Source organism: Netta rufina (genome assembly GCF_964035555.1).
Source record: "Netta rufina genome assembly, chromosome: 21".
Lineage (NCBI taxonomy): Eukaryota > Metazoa > Chordata > Aves > Anseriformes > Anatidae > Netta > Netta rufina.
Window position 1 is genome coordinate 10586660 of NC_140145.1, and position 21096 is coordinate 10607755.

Here is a 21096-nt window from a genome sequence, read left to right on the forward strand (position 1 = left end):
TATTTAGCAAGCTACACATGAATGAGATAGAAACCAAATATTCCAGTTCAAGAGGGTTCCTGTAGGTGGAAAAATGGGGAACATTTGCTGCTCTGGCTGTGATTTTATGACTACAGAGAACTACAGCTTCTTGAAGTGATCACCAAATCTCTAGGCTCTCGCCAGGTGTGCATGCAGCAGGACTCCAAATAACTAGCCACCTACCCGCAGTCCATCGTCTGCATCTTTCACATAGCCTTTTTCATAAAGCTCCTGAGGAACATTCAAGATACGTTTCTGAAGATCATTTTCCTGCCAGTCTACTCGAAGACCTGAAATAAAAGCATGATCTTCTAGCTCATTCTGCTGCAAGGCTCAGTGAGAATTCATACATTAGACACTGGTGAAACAAACAGCAGTCACAGTTCCTCATGGAACCAATCTGGAAGTATTTACAAAATAAAAGCATGCAGAGCAAAGATTTTCATCTGGGAAGCCAACAACAGTTTTATCCTCCTTCACTTACTTTGCACAATTCTGATAAACAGGTTGTTATTTATCGTATTTGAAACTGTATAGAGCTTCCATGGAAGCAGAGTGTTGGCTGTGTGCTCAAGAGTTACTAACTATGTGCTAAAAAAAGTAGAGACTGCAGAAACACCAGATACTACAGTGGTGCTGTTAGACTAACAACATATTAAGGAACGTGTAAATTTTGCCTGACATATTTATTTATGACATAGTCACTACGCCTAAAAGCCTTGGACAGCACAAATTTGAATCCCTAAACAGATGGAACACATCCACTAGACCTTTTTGTGCACAGATATTTATTAAAGATTAGGTTTGTTGAAGAAAAGATTAGAATGATCTTTATACACAGGGAAATTCTTTCTTACCACTGCCACTCCAAGGAAGAGTTGGGATGCCAGCAGTCTGAGCCACTATTGATGAAGCAATTTTATCTCCTAAAGCCCACATTGCTTGGCTTGGAGGACCTGTAAAGAGCAAAAACAATGCATGAGAGAGACACAGGAGCTATCAAACACTAGGGAAATGCCCACAAGTCTGATCTGGGTTCCATGCAAGAGCAATAAACAACAGCTGTTAGCAGGACTGACGCATGCCACATCCCAACTGGTATAAACCAACATTTCTGAACTGAAACCAAGAGCATTAACTCTATCAGCCAGGAATCTAAAAGCAATCAGACTAAAGTACCTTTGACTAAGAAAAAGGAAAAGGTGATTGTAACCACAGCAATGCCACTACAGCCATATCACAATAGCTTGTTAAGTGGCCATCACATTAAGTAAGTCTTGGAACACCCAACCTGCAAGCACCACTACCTGCCCATGTGTTTCTCTTCAAGCTAGGCCTGCTCTCAGAGATAGCTGGTACTAGGTGTGCACATCACATGCTATTGGAATAATAATTCAGTGCTCCAATTTCACTAGAAATTTGGCTTGTGTGGGACTGTAGCTAATGATTGGTAACAGATTTAAACTGGAATCAAAATACAGCTTTTAAATTCACTCCTCTTCAAAGGCTCAGAGTATTTCTGCAGTGATGGCTTAAGTCATTGCAGATCTGCTAGAAGTCAGAACACGACACAACTGTCTCCCAAGCTAAAGGCTATGTTCAGACCGTAACTTCTATCACATTAGGTCCATTTTTGGATTTAAACACAGCATGTCCAAAAACTTATCCTATATTCAGATATGGAGATGACGTTTCTGGTCAGAAGTACACATCCTCACCCATGAAAGCAATCCCATTTTTGTGGAGAAGTTCTGGTAGTTTAGGGTTCTCGGAGGCATGGCCCCAGCCAGCCCATACAGCCTGCAAAAGAACATAACACATAATTCACTCTTTGTTTTAGTAAACTGGCAAGTAAGCAGAAATACAAAGCATGCAGATACTTCCAAATCTTTCTTTTCTCCACTGAACAGAAAAGATCCTCATAAGATTCATAAGCCAGACAAGACTCCTGAAGTACACAGTATGTTTAGTTTAAAGGACCAGCATATTGCATCTTGCAGCTGAGTCAAAGAAGGCAAAGAAGTTGTGGAAGATGAAGTAAGCTTAGGGAAGTGCAAGGGTGAAGGGAACCTTCTATCTCCTGCAGATATTCATACTGAGAATCTGACTGCTTTCTAATATTCTTGTCTTTTACTGCTAGTACAGGGTTGTCATTTCTACTTCTTTGACCTATCTTTTTCACCAGGTACAACTCATTATTTAAGAGAAAATTCCTTAGTGTTAGTTCATGATTTAAAAGCTGTGACACTTCTCACCTGCACTGGAATCCGTTTAGCAATATCAAGAATGAGTTCCACATTTGCATAGTTGTTGTTGTTTGGTCCTCCTGGAACTGGGACGTAGTGATCTGCCATTTTAATATACTCTGCAAAGACAACAAAGGTTGCATTAGACTGCAAATCTAATTAATGGTGTTTGGTCTAAAACTCCCTAAATCTACAGTATGAGCAAATCCTAAAATCTCATCCACTTTTCTTTCTCACTGACTTTGGAAATTCCTAACAATGATCCAAGAGTATTTTCTACATAATAAAATACCTATGGCAAACTTTAAACTTTCTGTCTTGAAAGCATTTAACCAAAAAAAAAAAAAAAAGCCTTCAAAACTCTTTAAAAGTTTTGATGTGTGCGTAAGTGCCTAACACTCAGGATCTAAGGTAAATTCAGGTTATCCCAGAAGCCTCCAGGAAGCAGGTACTTGCTAAAGTATAAAAATGCTTACAGATTGTCAGCAAATATGTGGAATCAAACTTAAAAATATAAACCTAAAACCATGTTTAAGGTTAATATTCCAGTCAGATCTGGATATGGTTTTGAATGAATAGGTAACGCAAGATTACCTGCCTGGTGGTTTGTGTTCCTTCCAATTTTAAATAAACATGTTTAATCTCCTCCCAGAAAAGCCTGTTACTTTACAGAACAGCATGTGATACAGCAGACAATACATTCAACTTCTTGCACCCCTGTGGGCACGCAGGTCTGTGTGGAGATGGTTGTGCACCTTCACTCACCTGCATTTGCTTTCAGATCCTCAGGAGTCACCATGACAACAAATCTGATCGCCCGCTCATTTCGAAACATCTCATAGGACCAGCGTCGGATCGATCTCATGCATTTCACTGCTGCGATCCCATTATTGGCTATCAGGACCTAGGTATATCAGATGCAGGGATGAGATAGAGTCTAAATAGCACAAAGCTCTAAGCAAGAATGAATCTGGCCGTTTTCTCTGCAATCTTTCATCCAATTTTTTGGTTCTGAGTTTCCTCAGCCAGTTTTCAATTCACCAAAACCATTCAATGCCCCATCAAGCAAACCAGAAATCAGCCCCTGCTTGACCATAAAGATTTTAATGTATTGTTTTGTTTGGATTAAAGAGCAGGAGGACATGTGAGAACAGGCATAATGCGTTCCTAAAATTTTTGATACCTGAATGGAGAAGACCTCATCCATTAAATGCCTATGTATTTTTAAATACATTTATTAGTGTTTTATCCAGTCAACATTTGTTATATATCTATAAAATATGCTCCTGTACCAGCAGAAGCGCTCTAGCTCACTCTTTTTTTTTTTCCTGACACACCAAACAAAAACAATGAGATGTTTACTTATCACATTTAAAATAAAACTGAAACAGAATAATTACAGGCAGAAATACGATTTTCAAGTACAGGAATATAAATATTTTGATATCTGCAATGTACAGCCTTCTATGTAGAGAAGTCACTGCTCAAGGGAAGGGAACAAGAACGCAACATTCTGAAGTCAGAAAGGTCAGCAACTTACCTTCTCTATAACTTTATTCCCTCCGAAACGAGTAACAAATTCTGCTGGAGAAGCCACAGTGAAATCCCGCTGCACGTCAACTTTCTTCCTGTCCCGGCCTTGCTTTACAAGGTGTAAGCCAGACATGCTGGGCCTAAGGCAATGTGAGGGGGACAGAAAAAAGGAACTTGGCAGTGCAGATGCTCATGAATAGAATATATGTCAATGATTTTTAAAGGTCCCCTTGACTATATTCCCCTAGAATTATTCCCTGCTTCCAGCCCACCATGGCCTGGCTCTGAGCTTTTACGAGGATGAATTTGTTTTGTAATCATCAGTTGTACCTCTGCAAATGCCAGGTTACCTGAGAAATTCTGGTTATGCTGATCTACAAGCACGTAGAAATGTGTTTGCTGAACATAGCTGCCCATCACAGAAGAGCTGTGTTAACTATGCTCCACCACTTCCAAATCCTCTGGGAAAGCTGACAAGTGACAACTGTTTTCTGGCTTTGGTAAAACAATGTACTAAATCAGACTCCATCAGGAAACCCTATTTGAGAACCACAGCAAGTAACCCTCCAGGTGTAAAGGCGAGGCCCTGATGTCTCTGTGACTGGTAACTTAAAATCCTTTTCCAAGGATTTTCCACTATCCAATCTCTCATATCTTTATGAAAAGTTCTGGAGGACAAACTCATCATGTTACTGCTAACATGACAAAGCCAGTCCTGTGTCCGATCAACCCTGTGCTCTGCCACTCTTTTGGTGTGGAAAGAGGAATGTTGCATCCCTTTCTTATGCTTCAGCTTCCTCAGGAAAAAAAAATGGATAAATCACCTTTTGCTAAAGTTTACAAAGCTGAGATTGTGAGAGAAGACTCAACTCCTCGTGAGTTCACTGTAGTGCAGCAGAACCGGGCAGCAACAAGTTACTTCTCACTTTAAAGCCTCTGAGCTTCGCCCCTTCAGGGCCCTTCACAGTTTACCAGAATTTTGGTCCTACATTTGGCGTGCTTTTAACAGGCTCCTTTCCTTCTCCACGAACACCCTGACAGAAAATCCCCCCCCAACTATGATGTAGGTGGCAGAACATTTCTGTAGGGAGCACAGAGGAGCACAGGGAAGGTATTTCAGGGGCTGCTCGAGGTGCGGGGAAGGCCCAAGCTGCAGGCCTGGGGCGCAGCCATGCGGCTCTGTGCCCGGCGGCCCCACAGGCCCGGCCACATGCCCCGTGCCTGTGGAAGCCATCAGGGGCCTCTGACCTAATCAGCTGCTGAAGCACTGATGCGTTGAGCAACCCCACTAGGAAACAGGATGAGACGGGGCAGAAAGTGAGCGGAATCACTGGGGGAGAGCATGAAGGGAAAACAAAGCCAAGGACAAGCCCCGGAGGCGAGGCAGCCTGCAAGCTGTGAGGTTTGCGGCTGTGCTACGGTCAGGGCTCAAGTGAGCTGCGGCTGCTGGAGGTGCTGGGGTTTAGCCCCAGAGCAGGCACAGCCCCCCCAGAAACACACCGTGGCCTGCAGGTGCCATGGGGGTCTGCCTAGCTGGAGGGCAGACCCCCCTCAGCTCTTCCACAGGGGCACAGCAACACCCCAGGCCAGAACTCTGACTAAAAATAATTGCTGATGAAAGAAATCCTGAACGAACCACAGCTATTACCCAGTCTGAACCCAGATTTTTCCTCTTAGCAGCCTTTCCCATACTTTTGGTACTAGTACAGACAGAAGGGGAAAAATAAAAGGTAACAGACAGGAGATCAATAGGATGATTTTAACAGATGCTTAAATATAAATAAAAAATGTCCATGTCCCAGAGACATTCTAGGCCATACGAAGGGCTGTACCAGGTCAGACCAAACAGCTGATAGCTGAAGAAGGGCGTATGACGAAGTTAAGTGCGTGGAGGTACTTCCCCAGAAAACTTTCCCTTCTTCCAGCGAGCTGCATGTCAGAGATAAGCTATGTCTCTGCACTTACCACTGGCTGCTATCAGCAGGAGTTGACTAACCACACTTGCAAATCTCTGCCTGGGACTTTAAGGACAGAGGCCAATGGCCAAGAAAAAGAGTAAAAGCGTTGGTAAGGCTGAACTGTCATTAAATTTGTCTTTAAAGAAGACCAGAATCTTTGGCGTGGCAAGGAAGGAGCACAGCCCATGGAATAAGTCACACAGGTGTATCCATTGCACGTTTATTCAGAGCAGTCTTAACAAAAACAAACAAAAAAAAAAAACACAGACTAAAATCTTGCAGTCAGAATCTGTGAACGTGTATGAATGTGGACTAACTTGCCAAGTTCAAATTATTATACAAATAGATATTACAGATAAAATGACAATTAAATCTGAAGTTTGTCATCCAAAACAAAATACAAACACTTGTTTATAAACAAGTATGGTTCCATTTAATTTGTGATGGGATGCATGCCAAGAATATTACGTTTGTTCACTAATATTCACAGGTGGCACATTATAAACAAAACAGGAAAGATTTTCTTCTTTTTCAGGGTAAGGTGGTGGAGAAGTTGGGCAGTAAGGAAGAAAGAAGACTGAGCTCTAAATAAAATAGAATAAATGGTGAGTTAGTTATAGTTATCCCTGCTACTCACCAGGTCACAGCTGCAGTGTTTTACTACATCAGAACTTCCGAAACGCTCACCTACCCTTCTGCTTATAGAGGTCAGAAGTTATGCAGAATCTCAAACTTTACAAGCCCTGATTCCCCAACTACAGTGCAGGTCAGCATCTTTCTACAGACTGCATGCACAAACACCTTACAGAAAATGGCGAGTGTTTCTGAGGGATAAAATTAACACAGAAAAATAGCAGTACAGATTCCAGTACAGTGCCCAACTGCTTCCATCCAAGATGGGTGCTGCTATGAGGAGACAATCATATCTGCAATTCTTACCTCTGCAGCATGTGATATCTCATTTCCTGACTCTGATCTGCAGACTCCTCCATGCTGTCTCAGTGAAGGAATGAACAGACTGCAAGCTTGCTAACGACTCCTCTAGTGTAACTGCTGCTGGTTTATTCTCTTCAATGTTGCAGCTCAAAACCCAGCAGGGCAAAGCTGCCGAGAGCCTCTGCCACTCATACGGTTCTCCTTGAAGCAGTGGCACTTCCCGGATTGCTCCAGCCTGTTAACCTTTGTCCCCTGCCTTCTGCCACCCCTCTGCCACTCTTTCTTCCTGTGACGCAGCATGCACATTCAGAGGGTAGCAGCTCCCCTGCTCTGCGTTCAGAGGAAAGCAGCTGATCAGGAAAAGAGAAAACGATCCACAGGTTACGTAACCGGGCTCAGCACGCAGCCCCGCTGCCGCAGCACACGCTGAGAAGCTGCTTCCCAGAGCCACGGCTGGCCCCGTCCGCACTCCCCACACCGGAGTCTGGTAGGAGACCGCAGAGCTTCCCCTGCCGGCACCCACAGGAGCCGCGGACCAGCCAGCACATCCTGTGCTGTCACAAAGGTAGCTGCTGAGGAACGGCCACTGGGGGAAATTAGCCCGAAGAATTCAATCAAGGCACAGGATTTAAAATCAGATTTTCACAGTGGAGGAGGAAAGCAGAGAGCAAAGTCAGACACACAGTCTGCAGAGGCACAGAGCACATCGGTGATCCGAACACGAGACAAAGAGCACACGGACACCAGCCTGGGAGGGCTTGGACAAGACACCCCGGTTTGTTGTGCCTCAGTTTCTCCACCCATAAAATGGAGACCAGCTCATTCTGAGTGCTATAAGATTAAACATCCTCACAAGCAAAGGTGCTGCAGTACCACCAGGTCTGTAGCATCACCAGAGAGGAGGAACGTTTACTCAGTATCGAGCACATGCAGAAACTGTAAATTTGGTGGGTGGGTGAGGGATGAGCAAGGGCAGTGACTGCAGCTCTAACACACTGGTGATCAAATCTGGATTGGCAGCAACTGGATGACATTTTTAAATTTCACAGCATTCGTGTCTGTGCTAGTGCGGGGCCATACCCAGGGAGCTCAGCTCTTACTTGATGTACACGTATTCCAAGAGTCTGAGCAGAAGCCATGCAATCATCCAGGATCCCTCAAAAATAAAAATAATAAAAAGAGGAGTGTGTGCCCAGAGGAAAAGGCACGTTAATGAGACAGCATGCAACCCTGAGCCCTGAAGAGCAAGGTGAGGTCACTGCAGGAGATGGGACACTAAGAATAGCCAGCGGTATGAGCGATGACCGACAGCAAGCGCCACGTGTCTGATAAAGTGCAGACAAACAATTCTGCGCGGATCCAATTTCTTCAAGCATTGTCAGCAGAAGGGCGCAGCAGGACAGCGACACGCTGTGGCAGTGGAGGAAGTCACAGTGGAAACAAATCTCAGCAGATACAAGCGAGGCTGGTCAAAGAACAGTTTGAACAACCAAAAACCCCCGGACCCAGGCAGACCACGGGTCCTGCCACTGCCGGGACAGGACTGGCATTTTCTTTGTGTCCCATCAATGGGAAACAACGAAATTACCTTACACCAAAGAGAACACGTATTACAAAAACCTTCTAATAGTACTGTTGATTAAAGCAGCGAGTGAAGTGATTGCACAGGCTGTGCTGTGGGAAAAGCAAGGTTTCACAACAGGTTTGAGTAGTACCTGATCAAGACTGGCTTAGCGTGCAGGTGACCCTACCTTGGGGCAAAAACACAGCCCAGATGACTCGTGGGATCCCTTCCAGCTGCACACTTTATTTGTGCCCAGATAAAAAGAAGGGGCTGTGTTTGAACACAGGATGTATCTGCCTGGTTCCTAAACGCCTCTCTCACCCGTCAAGTCTTTGTTCCCTCTTTGAGGAGCTGCTCAGGCCACCCAGCTATGAAGTGTGTCAGAAATCTCTTGTTCAATCCAGCGTAAAACAGAAGCAAGTCAGAAAAAGCAACTTGTTTCAGCACTGCCCACTGCTTCCATCCTGACAGGCCTCCTGCACACCATGCACAGATCCTGCTCCCAGGCCCTGCAGCACGGCGCAGTGCCTCGGCCACGCACCTTCCCCAGGCTGTCAGGCTCCTGCAGGGTGGCTGCCACAAACTCACCGCCTTCCCAGCTCCAAACAAGCCACCACAGTGGTGGAGTCTTAAGTTTCAGACTCAGCTTCAGAAGATCTGTGTCGCTTTCTCTTCCAGACACCGCTGAACAGGACCAGCAAAGCCCAGCAGGCAGGCAGTGACCCCACTGGCCACGCACTGCACGCAGAACACAGCTCCATCATTTTCTGAGGAAAATTCTTGCGTGATCTATGGCTCCATTAAGTTTCCTGGTTCTGATTCTGACTCGAGAATAAAATTTACGGTCACTGTCATTGACATTTTATTTCTCAGCTTTTGTGATGACTGCTTCCCCAATATCTGCCTGTGCTCCAAAAAAAAGCCTGCCCACAGCTCCCAGCCCAAACAGTTTCTGACCTCTGTAGCTGCAAGGAAACAGACCCTACAGCTCCACACAGCTCCACGCTAGAGAAACAGCTCCAGCAGTGGTTAAAAATATTCCTTTTGCCTTCTAGCAGCTGAATTCCCTGCTACGACACCAATGGACCTGATTTGCCGCAGCACCCCTACAGGAACACGCCGCACGAGGCTGTGCCCTCCTGCACCCATACTTACCACCAACCACACACCACAGGGCTCCCTTCCTAACCCAAAACCATCAGCACCAACTGGTAAATAACGCCGGGAAACGTCTCCCCCTCTTGAGAGCCGGGGCCTGCTGTCAGACAAAAGGAGAGCCTGCGCGGCCCTCCCCTGCTCTCCTAGAAAAGCAGCGCTCGGAAGGACACATACCTGACGCACATCGCAGCCAGGAGCCCGCACTGATCCCAGCACTGGAACATGCCAAGTGCTCCCGGTGACGTAGCAGTTTATTCCACGGGCGGTGAGGCATTAGCCGGCTGGTTTGAACGGCAGCCGTAAGGAGACTGCAGCACACACACACACGCACACACCGAGACGGGATTGCTCTGCTTCTCCCCCTGCTCGGGCCTGCGAAGGGCTCGGAGGGAGGGCAGCTCCTCTCGGCAGTGCAGGCTTTATGTTTTATAAATATGTGCGGGCTGATGTGTGCCTGCATCTGATCTGGGTGGTGGGACTTTAACGCTCTCGATGCGTCCACGAGATCTGCTCTGCTTTTAGGGCTGCCTTTGCAACCTGTTTCACAAAAAAGCCGAGAGAACAAGCAGGTGTACATGTAATCCTGCAAGCAACACGGACCTCTGCAGCCACAGTAAACGGCTGGCTACGTCTTGGGCAACAGACACTGGGAGGCAGCAATCTGCACTGATTCAAAGACATTTTATTTTTTCCTGCAGCCTTAAAGAGACAGAACTCGAATACAGATGGTGCCAGAAATCAGTGCTTCGACCTAAAAATCTGAACACGAGACTCACCGCAGCTCTGACACAAGGTTGAGCCTAATGATTTCAGGAATTTCAATAAAGGATACAGCCCGAAACACGACAGCCCTCTCCCTGCCTCTTGGCTAATAACCCCACATTCACACCAACGCAGGTTCTGACCAGCAGTCAGGGCAGGTGAGAAGCCTAAAGCAGTAACTGGTGCCAGCACTGGAGCCCAGACCAGCAGGAGCTGCTGGGGCTCCCCTCCAACAGCCCCACACCACAGCTGCAGCAGATGCAGGCATTAAATGCCGACACTTCTCAGCTGTTTGCTTTCCCTGAATCCCCTGCCTGGCGTTTATCCCTCGTGCTGTATGGGTTTTAAACGGAACCGTACCCACAGGGCACACGCCACAGCGCTGGGGTTCTCGGCCGGTTCCAAAGCAGCACCTCGCCCGCTGTTATGGGGGAACCCGACAGCCTAAAGCTTCCCGAGCCCCTTTGGGTCACACGTACTGCCATCCAAACCTCGCCGCTCCTGAGGCCCTCCTACATCTGTGCCCCACTCCCTCCCACTGTTCCCATTCCTTCACCACGTCCTTCCTGCTCAGACCCTCGTGCCACATTCCCAGACCTCAAAAATAGCCAGTAAATCCAGGTGTCAGTCCAAATAAACAGCCAAGCTTAAATCAAATCAAATCCAGACGCCAGCCCCTAATCCCCTAAAACACATTTGCCTTTATGTCCTCACTCTGTCAAAGTTCAAGCTCTGACCAGATCTGCTCTGCATGAAAGAGAGAGGAAAAGAGGAATGAAAGGGTTGGGGGGTTGCATCTCAGCGTGTTGGGAGAGCATCCTGCAGAGAGCACGGTGCTGCCCACGTCCCCATACAGACCACGTGCCAGACCGTTCGCCTGGTCTCATGGAAGGGGTTTTGGGGTGGAGCTCAGAGGTGCCGGTTATCTCCTAGCCCGGAGATGCTCTGCATCCTTGCCACTTCTGATAGCTATGCACACAAAGAGGCCTCCACAGTGTAGCTGTCGATAAGAAGGGCAGCTTTTAGAGGAGAAAAAATAACTCACAAGTTACCAGTGACCAAAATGCATCCCAAGCATCCTCTTTCACAGCAGATACAGAAGGAAATTCAGATTTTCCCTCCAGGTGGATAAAGTTCAAAATCCCAACACAGCTCAACGACATTTGGGGTAACAAAACCTAAATCCTGGGTTTTGCCAGGGCTCCTTGAAGATGCACGGCCTTAATTTAACAACCTGCAAACAGCATCGCCCTGCCCTGCCTGCTGAGCCTACAGCGACCGATCCCCAGCAAAGGGGAGGGCTGGGCGAGCAGCGAGCCAGGCCAGGAATCTGCAGAAAACCTGGCACCAAAGGTCCCCGTTCAGCACAGGAGAAGTCCTTCTCCACGCAGCCAGGCCAGTCTTGGAAGCAGCAGTGAAAGCAGCAGCCTCGCAGACCCCACAGCACACGGGCACTTACGCACATCTGGACATACAGACACAGCCACTCCAAGGGCCCTACAAGATCAGTGCTCTGTGAAGTCCTAACCACAAACCTTTGGACTGGAAAGGCATTTTTTTAATTCAAAACAAGTTCAAAAGGCTCCTTTATTTCCCTCGGTACTCTGCAATTATTCTAAGCCTGGTCTCGAAGCTGGCACCCTCTCCCTGTGCCAGGCTGGGTGCACTCAATGTGCTCCTCTCCAGCCCTAAATCGAGGCCTTCTTTCCAGATGACTTTCACAGCCGATTAGCTCTTCTTACACATCTCAGTAACTTACTGAGACTATTTACTGAGAAGTCCAAATAACGTAAGGCATTAAGTCTCTGTGGGCGTGGTGTTAGCTGCGCTACTTCCAAAAATTTGGCTTTCAGTTGCTGCAAGGGGATTGCCAGGTGACTTTGTACACCCAGGTTTGGTTATGAAACGAGAGCCCTGCAGTACAAGTACCAGGAGACATGCAGGATTTGTTCTATTCTTAAAAAGAATTCGATAGGGGATGCTCTCTTTAAAAACAGGAATTAAATATAGCAATAGGCGAGAACGATTTACAAAACAAAATAAACAGACCCAAAGTATCTTCCCAGTGGCATTTACGGAGAAGTTACTTAATCCCCCACTGAAAGCTTCAGAAGGAACCTAACGACTGCCCAGTGGCTCTCTGCACGGCACCGTGCCCTGTCCCAACAGGACTGCTGCCTCCAGCCGAGGGGTATTTCTGAGCTCAAACACAACACAGTTATGCCTGGAATCCAAAAGACAAAAATAAAAAGTGTGTTTAGTGTAATTAGCTACAGGTGCAAAATGCAACAGAGTAAATGTTGTTAATGTAAACCATCTACAAGTACTTTCTTTCAGGAATCTTTTCCATGTTCAATGCCATAACCCAGCCAGGAAGGAATTTACACAGTTTCTATCACTGATACTCTTCAAATACAGCACAGCTGCAAGAAAGACTCAGGACATTTCAATCTGCAGTTACTCTCCCAACCCACAATTCTCCTAACTCTGCTGCAACACACGCACTGATTTGGAGTTCATCATCAGACCACGGCTTTCCCAATCCCCTAACACAGCCGTCAAGCAGCACAACCAAAGGTCTTACAGCTACGCAGTGCCACGGAAGCCGGTGTTGTACAGCCTGTCCCGGCAAGAGTGGCTTTAGCAACAGCACAAACACTTGGCCAGATCAATGAGGGGCTAGATGGATCAGCACGCACGCTCTGCATGCCCAAGTGAAGAAACACGGGCTGGCACAGGCTGCCCAGAGCTGGGCCAGGAGCTATTGATTAGCACCACAGCCCCGGCAGCTGATAAGGCTCTTGGCCATGTTTTCCAGCTCAGACAGGAGCCCTGCAAAGTCTCAGGTGCTGAGCAGACGCCAAGCAGCCTGGTGAGCCACGTATGCTTCACGAGGAGTCGCTGTGATGTTGTTTTTTCTGGGGGTCTAAGGGCAGGAGGAGGAGGAGCAGCGCCTGGTGCTCCAGCACGGGAGGCTCCCAGCTCACCAGATCTGACGGGAGGCACCATCACCCCGAGCCTCCATCCCGGCACCAAGCATCGTCCACAAAGATCGTTCACTTGACCTGTATTGGAATGAGTTTTTTTGCTGTAAAATGACAGATCGTGAGAGCTGATGAGGGAGGAAGAGCATTTCTCATCAGCAAAGTCATTCTGGGACTGACGGGGTATGAGAGGGGAAATCCAACGCAATCAGACGGCTGATGGGCCTGCTTTCCAGCTCTCCTGTGCTGTAAGAAGAAATCTCTTCTCTTCAGCCATCAGAGCAACAGGTTTAGTGCCTGACATGCTTTATGAAGAGGCAGGACTGCGTGGGTACGCTCATGCAACCCTTCTTCAGCTATCTCAATCCTGTATTTTAAAGATAATGTTCCCTGAGAACGCCTCTGCAGCAGTCACTCACCTCGAATACACGCTCTGTCCGTGGTTAGCTAACCAACGTGTCCTGTGGGGAGCCGGGAGACAAACCAGCAAAGATTTTTTTGGCAATCTCTTCAAAAAGACACGCTCCCTTGGACCTGCACCTTGTTTCACCAACACTGCACTCAACTCCCCATGAATTTGCCTTTACCAGTCCAGAAGCAGTCTCACTTTCATGGTGTCCAACAGGAAGCTGTAGGAATTGCCACGTCCCATTAATTCACCGTCACAGGGCGAATTCTGTTTAACTTGTCTTTGTCTCCGTTTGCCCATGTGTAAACATTATTTGGAAATCGTTTGGTGAAAGGGCCTAGGTGCCATCCTGGAAAACTCTTTCAATTCACCTAACTTTATCTTAGAAAAACAGCCCGGTGCTGTAACTTGGTTATTTGCCTTGGCTTTTCTCTCCAAGTTAACTAAAAGTCAAGTACCCTTCAAAGAGGGTGCCAAAGTAAGCAGGTTACAACAGAGGCGCTCAAGGTTGCGCACCTATTGCATTAGAGCCCTCTGAGGCCAGGCAGTGTCCTCGAAGTTACACAGACACTGCTTGATTTTCTTGCTCTCCCATTGTCTGTTTCCACACCAGTGGTTGTCTTCATCCCGCTCCTGTTCCTAAAACGTATATAGTTACAGGAGCAGAGCTCCTCCTGCCTCAAAATTACCTTCTGTGCTGCCAACAAGTGACAGGCACTGGAAGAGTAATCCCCTTTAAATTTGCTTCAAGGTTTTGTATCTGTTATATTGCTGCCAGCTGGTGAAACCCATCCATCAGCTTGACCATAACAGCTCTGCAGACTCTGGGCTGCTGTCCTTTAGTTACAGGCTCTGCGCTGGGGCCATCTGGTTTCAGTCTGTCTCCACAGAGTGGCAAGGATGCCACCAACAAAAGGACAGATTGAAACTCCTGAATCTGCAATAGTAAACCAGCAAAACAGGAGAACAAGCTGAAAGGCAGCAGAAAGAGCAGGTCAAGAGCAGGGATGCTTTTCTAGGTTTGGTTCTGACCACCAGGAGGAATTGTTGGGAGAACCTGAGGCTGAAAAGCACCAAAACAACCATCCACAGCTCTATTTGTAAGCAACTGGCAGACAAAAAGGTAAGTTACATCCAACTGCGAGATGTTGTGGATAAATCTTCCCAAAGCAAAACCACATTTCCTTCCCTTACGTGCTGAAAAGACTTGCAAACAGGGGACTATCAATTGCTGCAGTAAATTTGGATGTTAAGACTGCTTTTGACGCTGTCCAGGATTGTATTTTCATAGCAACACGTGCAGAACATCACACCCAGTGCACCTCAACCTCACAGCCAGTGCGGTGAGCGCAGCTCCCCATGCCCCTGCTGGAATATAGGAAAGGGATAAAGGGGACCTGGTATCTGGTGACTCTTGCTTCGTTCTGCCAAGAATCTGAGCTGTAGCACACTGAGAAGGCCAAGATACCGTGCCTGTAACAGAATGGTGGGTGCCTCCCACTAATAGTATGCAAATCAGCACCACAGTGAAACAAAGGAGCCTCTTAACGAGGCCATATTAACACCATGACCTCAGAAGACCAACTTCATAGATTATCAGAGCCACAAGGAATTAGGAGCAGGAGTGGAAGAGCCCTTCTCCCATGTGAGGCCAACACCTCCGCGAGCTGCAGGCGGCACCTACCACGTTACCACCTCTTCACACACTGACAATCTTTTCTTTAAGCAGAAACAATTTCCTCTGTCCAAACCAAAAGGCATTCATTCCAATCAACGTGGCATCACTGACATTACTCAGAGGTACTGTCAATGCTTTGGCTACACAGAAAGCATCAAATTCCACGCAAAGACAAAATACACAAATACTGTCTTTGCTCTCGACAAAGGTGGCCCGTCCAGAAGACATCCACACATGAGAACCTCAAAGATCTCAGTCAACACATTTCAGTTTTCTGAAAGCTGGGGTGACAGGCAGGCAGTATAAGGGAAGCCCTCCCTAACACTCAACAGCTGAGATTTCCGAAAGGTGCTTACAGAATTCAGGCACAGATGTTTCATTAAAAGCAACGGAAAACTGAAGTTATTCTTACAGATAAACACAGAAGGCATTTTGAAACAGTGCCAGAAGATCTCTTGGCACAGCAAAAACATTTGAAGCCAAAACCAGAACCTGGATATAAAGGTGAGAGTAATTAGTACTCAGTTTGCAGGGAGTAGCTTTGGATTATCTTTGGAATGAATGGGATCAAAGGACTGAGAGCTGAAACCAATTATTATTTTATCCATACCTCATATGGCTTGCCAGGCCATCCTGAGCACTAGAGAGTCCCAGGTCTGAAAGGGAATCCGAGCAGACAGACACAGGCGACAAAGACCTCTCCTTCTCCTCTAGCAGGTCAAGTTTCACCAAGGAGCTTGTCTCATCCTCTGAGTTATCCTCTGACACAGAACCAATAATAAAGCGCGAGTGAGGGTTGATCTCCAGGGGTTTAGCAGGTTGGGAAGACTCTTCCATGGCTGCTCCAAATTGTGCTCTCAGCACTTTACGTGGCAGAAGAAAGAACAAAAACAAAACCTGAGGTTAATGTCTGCTCTTGCAGAACAAAGACAACGACAAAGCAAAGCTCGCTTCCAGCTGGAAGTGCAACGTTCAAACACCAAGGCTGAACCTGGACGGGCAGCCAGGACCAAGGAGAGTCACCTCTGCTCCACTCACTGGCTTCTCTGCTTCTACAAGGATGAGGAGATGCAAGCAGCTGGGTGTCTGATCTGCTGCAAAACCTGCTAGCTCAAAACCTGCTGGCTCACACCGCCTGCTAGCAGCAGCTCAGGTGCTTTCCAGCCCACCTTCTGCCCCGATTCTATAAAAGCACCATAACGAACCAGTAAAATAGGATCCTTCCCTGCAAGGTTAGCAAGCGGGGTCAGAGCAGCAATGGGTCTGACAAGCCGGAGGGAGGGGACAGGAGGATCCAGGTAAGGAACGATGGAGAAGGCAAACCTCCCCTTCCTGGCAGCAGCAAGCTGTCAGACTGGCTCAGCCATCTCCTGCAACATCACACGGACTTTAACCCAGTCTCCGATCATCCACGCCAGGTAGGGGATAGCTCCTACTTCATGGTAATACACCGAAACTTAGCGGCACGTTTTACACTTGTCAATAGGAAAATATGAAAGTTCAGGTCTCCATTTACCATTAAAAACCATTACATAGTAAAAAGACTCTCTTAACATGGAGAAGTGTGAGTATCACAAAATCAGCGTTGTTTCCACAAAGAATGAATGTATTTTATTCAAATAAAATAAAAAGTATAACTGCAAATAAAGGAACGTGAGAGACAGAGAACAAAGGAATACTCTGGAACACAAAGACAGGTGGGATGGTGAATTATTGTTTGATGTGCTCTGCCCAATTTTGGTACACTTATCTACACACAGCTGGAAATCAAACAAAAATTAGAAATGCTTGTGCACTAACCTCTTGTTATTCTTGCAATCTGGGCAGTTATCCACTTCCAAAATGAACTGGAAAACAAAAGAATTAACAAGTAAATATCACTGTTATGAAGAATACTCCGCATGTTTTTACTCGGCTATATGAGCCAGTGAATACAGAACTGTTACGGGGTGGAAGAGGCCCACGCAGGTCAGATAGATCACCCATTAGACCAGGAGCCAGACCCACGATGCCCAAGTCAAGCCATGGCACCTCCTGCTAGCCCATCGCTCCGGCAACTTCTGAGCTCTGTGCTGGTGCACACAAGATACAGACCCCTGATCTTGTGGTTTAGCACTGTTTTTAAAAGAAATGCTGTTTTGTGCCAGTGCTGCCTGCTTGATTCAAATTTCTTCCCCTGTCATCTCTGAGCTTCTGAATCTGGCGTCCGATTTCGGCTGAATTTGATGGTCAAGAGCAAAACCCAATGATAATCAGAGACCTCATGAGAAATCAGGGGCTAGAAAACGCAGCTGACACACTGTATTTTACATGCGAAAACCCAATATTTACCTGTGAAATAAACTCTAGCAGCTGTGACACAGCAATATGGACCAGACAGATGAGGAACCATGGCCTCAGGGCCCCAGTCTCTCAACAGGCACTCCACTGCTGCCGTTCACTGTCCCGCAGAAGGGGTGGTTTGGGACCTTTAACACCACCCCAAACGCAGGAGAAAAAGCCTCGCCAGCCCCACTAGCTCCAGCAGCGTGATAGGCTCGGTACGTACAGGACAGCCTTCATCCGGTACACAAGCAAAACTAGCCCACGTTATAACACAAACAGGACGTGATCATAGCTTTAATTAGAGCACAGACGAGGAATTTATAGGCACTGCAATCCTTAAACACCGTGCTCTTTCTTTTCATCAGTAACTGAGAATTAAAAACAGATCCAACTGGCTCCTGCGCTTTTACCGCGACCGTACTTGACTGAATTATTTAGATCAAACCCGGTGTTGACATCACTACTCCCACAACCTCCAGTTTCACTGGGGCCACAGGCAGTTCATTTTACAGGGAGATGCACTTAACCACTTCGTGGCTGGAAAGCCACAAACACCCGTCCAGGGAAGGCATTCAGATGGTGGATCTGGCTGCCCCTTTTCGAGGGCAGATGAGGAAAAGACCGGGCAGCAGGACTGTAAAGCCTGCCCCCCTACCCATGAAGTGCAGGAATGAATCCCTGCAAGAGGTTTTTTTTATGCATTTTTTCCCATTGCTCAGAGTTTAATCAAGTTCTCTTTGTGCGTATAAGCACGAAGACAATGTTTGTGTGTCTATTTATTCTGGCATCAGATCACTCCTGGAGAATTTCATCCAGACGGATTTACCGGTGGCAAAACCATCAGCACTGAGGAACACGGGATACAGCCACAGGGACCCCGACCCTTTCTTAATTGGAATACTTTTCTTATTTGAAACACTTATGTTTTAGTAACTAAGTATCGAGGCTTTTCTTTTAACCCCTCTAGGTAAAGGAAAAAGAGCAGCGGAGGCGCAGCATTTCACACAAACGCTCCCTGAGAAAGCACCGAAGCAGCGCCAGGGCCCCGATCCCAGTGCCAGGCTCAGACGACTTGACTGAACGGCGTGTTTGTACAACTCCTTCCAAAAGCAGGCAGCTATCCACCAAGCCCCATTCAAGTGCATTCACCAGTGCACTGCTGACCCAGCGCAGCCCAGGCCCGAAGTCAGGAGCTCTGCTGAAGCTCCACGACCAGCTGCTAACGAACTGGCGCCGAATCAGACATGAGCTCGGCTTATCCTCGGTGTGCTGAAATCCATTATTCACATTTAATTTAATTTCAGCGTTCTCTGGGGCCAAACACAAGGTATAATTTCTCAGAGACCTCCTCACGGAAGCCTTTTGCCCCCCCGTGCTGCGAACAGAGGGCCGAAGCTGCAGCAAACAACGGCCACAGGTCGGGAAGGCGGCACCTGGAAGTCAGCTACCCACCACCAGCACACGTACCGTTGCTTTAATAGCGTTGAACGAGGCCCCAAAACCAAAATTGCCTGGCTCCTCCACTACACACACACCCCAGGCTGCGGAGCTGCTGAAGAAGCCCCATGAATTACGGAGGGACACGTCCCGAGAGCTGCACCTCGCAGGGAGGGAAGGACATGTAACATCACGCAGCCGGAGCTTGCTCAGTTCCACAAACACATGTTAAATCAGGGTTTTATCTTTATGGAATCACAGCCACGCTCCTCCCTCCCGAAGAAGGCAGCTCACATTGGAAGTCAGAAGACACGCAGCATTTCCATACCTTAACGTCTGCGGAGCTGGGGGGTTATTTAAAACCCAAATCACAGCCTTTGTACGCCTTGTGCTACAAGCAATGAAAACTCTGCAATCCAAATTTAAGAAGTAACACGTCTGTTTTTGCCTGAGGTAGAACAAATCTCAGTTCACTTCTCCACCACTCCACTGGCACACGAAACGTTTTCGGCTCACCGATGAAACGCACGTGTGAAAACACCAGGCCTTAGGAGTTCTTACTGCAATTTCACTTCAAGATCATTCTTATTACTGTAAACCATACCTGGACACAAAACATACTTAACGTAGGAGAGAAATTAAGTTTTAATTAAAATTATGTGTGATTTTAAGTTTAATTTTAATTTTGAGTTTATTTTTCTTTTCCAAACGACCCTGTTTTAAAGGGGACTACACTACTGAAAAGAACAGCATCACTCCCATGAAAATTAGTTGTGGGTTCCTTCAAAGACACACAATAGTACCTCTATGATAGTCATAAGCCATAGAAAAAGGAATTCAAACAGAACTGGGTTTGTTTAAAGGCCCGCTATGCAAAACCCAGGGGTCTGCATAGTTAACCAAGCAAACGACAGCCAGGTGCACTTCCACCACCCTAACTGAAGGAACACAGGTAGCACCAAACAACAAAACCTTTTATTTTAACTTTGTTTTCACCGCGTATCTACCAGCCCGACCACTCAGTTGCCTCCAGGAACACACACATCACCTCAGCTGGAAGTCTCTGAATGCACAGGACAAGGAGGGCTCCTGGCAACGGGACGGGCAGCGAGCACCCAACTCACTGCAGAGCCCATGTGTCCTCCTGCCACGCTGCCAGCCCTGCGGACAGCCCCGAGCCCCAGCAGCCCGTACCTGCGGGCAGCACGGCCGCTGCTCCACCTGAAGCTGCCGCCTGGCTCCGAACCCAGCGCTGCTCCGCTCACTGGCCTAAATCTTCTCTCTGCAGCAGCAGCCACAGCACCCGGCTCAACTTCTCTCACTGCTCCTTCACCCAGGGGCGCTCCACCAGGCTCTGCACGCATCCACCCCTGGGCTGGGACCTCCTCGCCTGCTTTTAAATCACCGCACGCCCCCCAACGCGGGCAGAGCCGCTCAGCCCAGGGGCACACACGCTGCCCAGGCGTGCTGAGGCCACAGCCCTCACCTGCCCTGCCCCGGAGGCACAGCGCAGGGCCCCTGCTTCCAGCAGCCCCGAGCCCGGCTGACCCTCAGGGGGAGCCTGGGCCGCTCCGGATCCGCTCCGGATCCACTCCGGATCCGCTCCGAGCCCGGTGCAGCCCCAGCAGAGGGGCTCCGTGCCGGGCCCTGGGGCGGCGCCCAGCGAGCCCCGGCCCTGCCGCGGCCCCCGGCGCCGTTCAGCGGTTCTGGTCCCGGTGCTGGGTCCCGGAGGGGGTCCCGGTGCCCCCCTCCCCGCTCACCTCAGGGTGCCGACCCCCGCGGAGGCTCCGCGGCCCCCCCCGGCCTGGCGCTGGGCAGCGGCGCTGCTGGGGGCGCGGCGCGGAGCCCCCTCCCGCCACCTCCGGCCAGGCCACGCCCCCGGACACGCCCCCTCCTAGCGAGGCCACGCCCACCGGCCCCGCCCCGCCCGCGCGGTGGTGTGATGCGCCGGGGGTTACCTGGGGTCAAGCGCCTCGAAGCCCCCCTCCCCTCCCGCGCCGCTCTCATTGGTTGGCCGCGGGCGCGCAGCGGGGGGGCGTGACCAATGAGAGGGGCGCGGGGCGCCGAAGGGCGGGGCTAACGAGG

At 48.3% G+C, this 21096-nt stretch overlaps 1 protein-coding gene across 1 annotated transcript in view; it reads right to left on the bottom strand.

The window, feature by feature from the left end:
• ACACA (acetyl-CoA carboxylase alpha) overlaps positions 1 to 20855 on the bottom strand; it is a 117781-nt gene extending 96926 nt beyond the window's left edge. Inside the window, 9 exon segments of the mRNA XM_084299665.1 lie at positions 205 to 311; positions 879 to 977; positions 1740 to 1821; positions 2277 to 2386; positions 3033 to 3171; positions 3808 to 3940; positions 15860 to 16112; positions 17050 to 17096; positions 20772 to 20855. Of these exon segments, the coding sequence (XP_084155791.1) occupies positions 205 to 311; positions 879 to 977; positions 1740 to 1821; positions 2277 to 2386; positions 3033 to 3171; positions 3808 to 3940; positions 15860 to 16086 (897 nt within the window). The 5' untranslated portion in view covers positions 16087 to 16112; positions 17050 to 17096; positions 20772 to 20855.
• Between the last annotated feature and the right edge of the window lie 241 nt (positions 20856 to 21096).